The sequence below is a fragment of the Acomys russatus genome, chromosome 6 (genome assembly GCF_903995435.1).
Source record: "Acomys russatus chromosome 6, mAcoRus1.1, whole genome shotgun sequence".
Lineage (NCBI taxonomy): Eukaryota > Metazoa > Chordata > Mammalia > Rodentia > Muridae > Acomys > Acomys russatus.
In genome coordinates, this window is record NC_067142.1 from 75,933,908 (window position 1) to 75,935,759 (window position 1,852).

A 1,852-nucleotide genomic window follows, 5' to 3' on the forward strand; every position below is an offset into this window, starting at 1 on the left:
ACGTTTTCCCATGTAGGGGCATTGTCAAAATACAAGACTGTTATTCCAAACTAGAACCCACAGTTCAACAAATGCCCAGTCCATCACAAATGCAAACATACAACCCCTCTAAACAAACAAACCCTACAACTTAAAATACAATTCCTAGTTGATTCAGATGGCCAGATACATAGAACATACAAAGTACACAGCTCACTTTGTAGACTACGAATTATACATTAAGAAAAAAATAAATGTGATAGAACTAAAATACATGTCACAACTAGATAATCTGAGAATTTCAAATGCTGCTATAAAAATGCATGATAGAACTCATTAAAAATTTTTCCAAATGTTCTAAATCTCTGGAATCCACAACAGCCTCAGGGAGGCAGATAGCAGGTTGTCAGCCAGAGGCTAGGAGGAGCACAACCCCGTATGTGACTCTATTCTCAGGATGGATTCTTCTTGGATTGTAGATTATCCCCTGGGCTCCAATTCTTTAATCAGTTATGGTAACCATTACTTTGAATGTGTTGTTGATTTGGTACGCAGCATGGTCTTTGAGGCACTCTGTTCCTTGAGGCATGGGTTATAACCAAGATGGCGCTGGCGCTCTGCCTGCAGCCGCTGTCGCCCTCTGACCAAGGCTTGTACATACCACTGTTCCTCTTTCACCAGCTGCTGCTGCTTTTCCAGCTGGGCCCTCACAGCTTCCACCTTGCGGTACTCCTGACTGAGTTGCTGAAGCTCCTTGCGTAGCTGCTGGTTCTCACTGTGGAGGCTGCCACAGAACTCAGAATGAGCCTGGCTGGCTGCTAGAGCCAGGGCCTTGTACTTCCTCATCGGCCCCTTGGTGCTGACCTGTCCCAGCTCCATCAAGTGCAGCTCTTCCAGCTCTTTCTCCATCAGTGCCCTTTCCCACAGGAACTGGAAGTGTGCCTCCTGGTCCTTGGCCGCGGTCTCCCCGCGGATTTTTTCTATCTCCTCCTCCAAGGCCTGCATTTTCATGTCCTGTCTCTCCTTGACTACGTAAACGGGCTTCAGTGCTTGCCGCTGCTGCTCCAGATCCTTCTGGGTCTTTCTGCCCCGTAGGAGCTGGGTGTGAAGGGCCGTTTTCCTCTGGGTGTATCTGGACGCTAAGTCTTGTCTCCTTCGGTCTATCTCATCACATTCTTGCACATGCTGCGTCCATAGTGCCCCCTGTTTCCTTTTACACTGCTTACTATTTTTACGCAGGTATTCCACCAAAAGCTGGTTTTCAGCCTGCACGCGATATTTTTCCTCTAGTAGCTGCCTGCTGTCCTCCAGCAGCCTTTCCCGCCGGCATTTAGTTTCTTGGATTTGCTGGCTCAGCTCCTTCAGCGCCACCACGGTCCTCTCCTTCATACGTTTCTCCAACCTCGTTAGCAACTTTGGCTTGAGAAATGTATTTAGAACAGTAAGGTATGGTGTGGGCGGAGGGGCTCTTGTAGGGCTCTGAGCAAACATGCTCCTGGATTGCCCAGGTCAGGAAGTGTGACTGCAAGGAAGCAGGCCCCAGTGGTGGTTGGGTGTCCCTCCAGGGCACAGCGTCCTGAGCAGGAGTTTCCAAGGTTTCTCCCTCTGGTGGTCAAGGCGACCAAACTATACCCAGCTTGCCAGGAAATACCAGGGCTTACCTGGAGCAGTGTCAGAGGCAGTCCAGGGCTGGCCTTGGTCTCTAGGCATGCACCAGGAGCCAGAGCTCCTGGCTCTAAGCTGGTGAGCCCTGTCCTGTCAACTCCTCTGGCCTTGTTCTCCTGGGGACCTGCCTCTGCTCTCTCATACCCTGTCCTTGAGTCAGTGCCCCCTTCCGGGGTCTGCCATCCCTGCTGTGCTTTAATTGAGAGCT

At 50.4% G+C, this 1,852-nt stretch overlaps 1 protein-coding gene across 1 annotated transcript; it reads right to left on the bottom strand.

The window, feature by feature from the left end:
* Positions 1–439: 439 nt before the first annotated feature.
* Positions 440–1,470, bottom strand: LOC127190804 (coiled-coil domain-containing protein 121-like). The gene has a single exon (XM_051148045.1). It carries the CDS (start codon positions 1,468–1,470, stop codon positions 502–504), a length of 969 nt encoding a protein of 322 aa, XP_051004002.1. The 3' UTR covers positions 440–501.
* Between the last annotated feature and the right edge of the window lie 382 nt (positions 1,471–1,852).

Excerpts from the sequence above, each read along its gene's own strand:
- LOC127190804 (XM_051148045.1), bottom strand. The coding sequence starts at position 1,470 with ATGTTTGCTCAGAGCCCTACAAGAGCCCCTCCGCCCACACCATACCTT.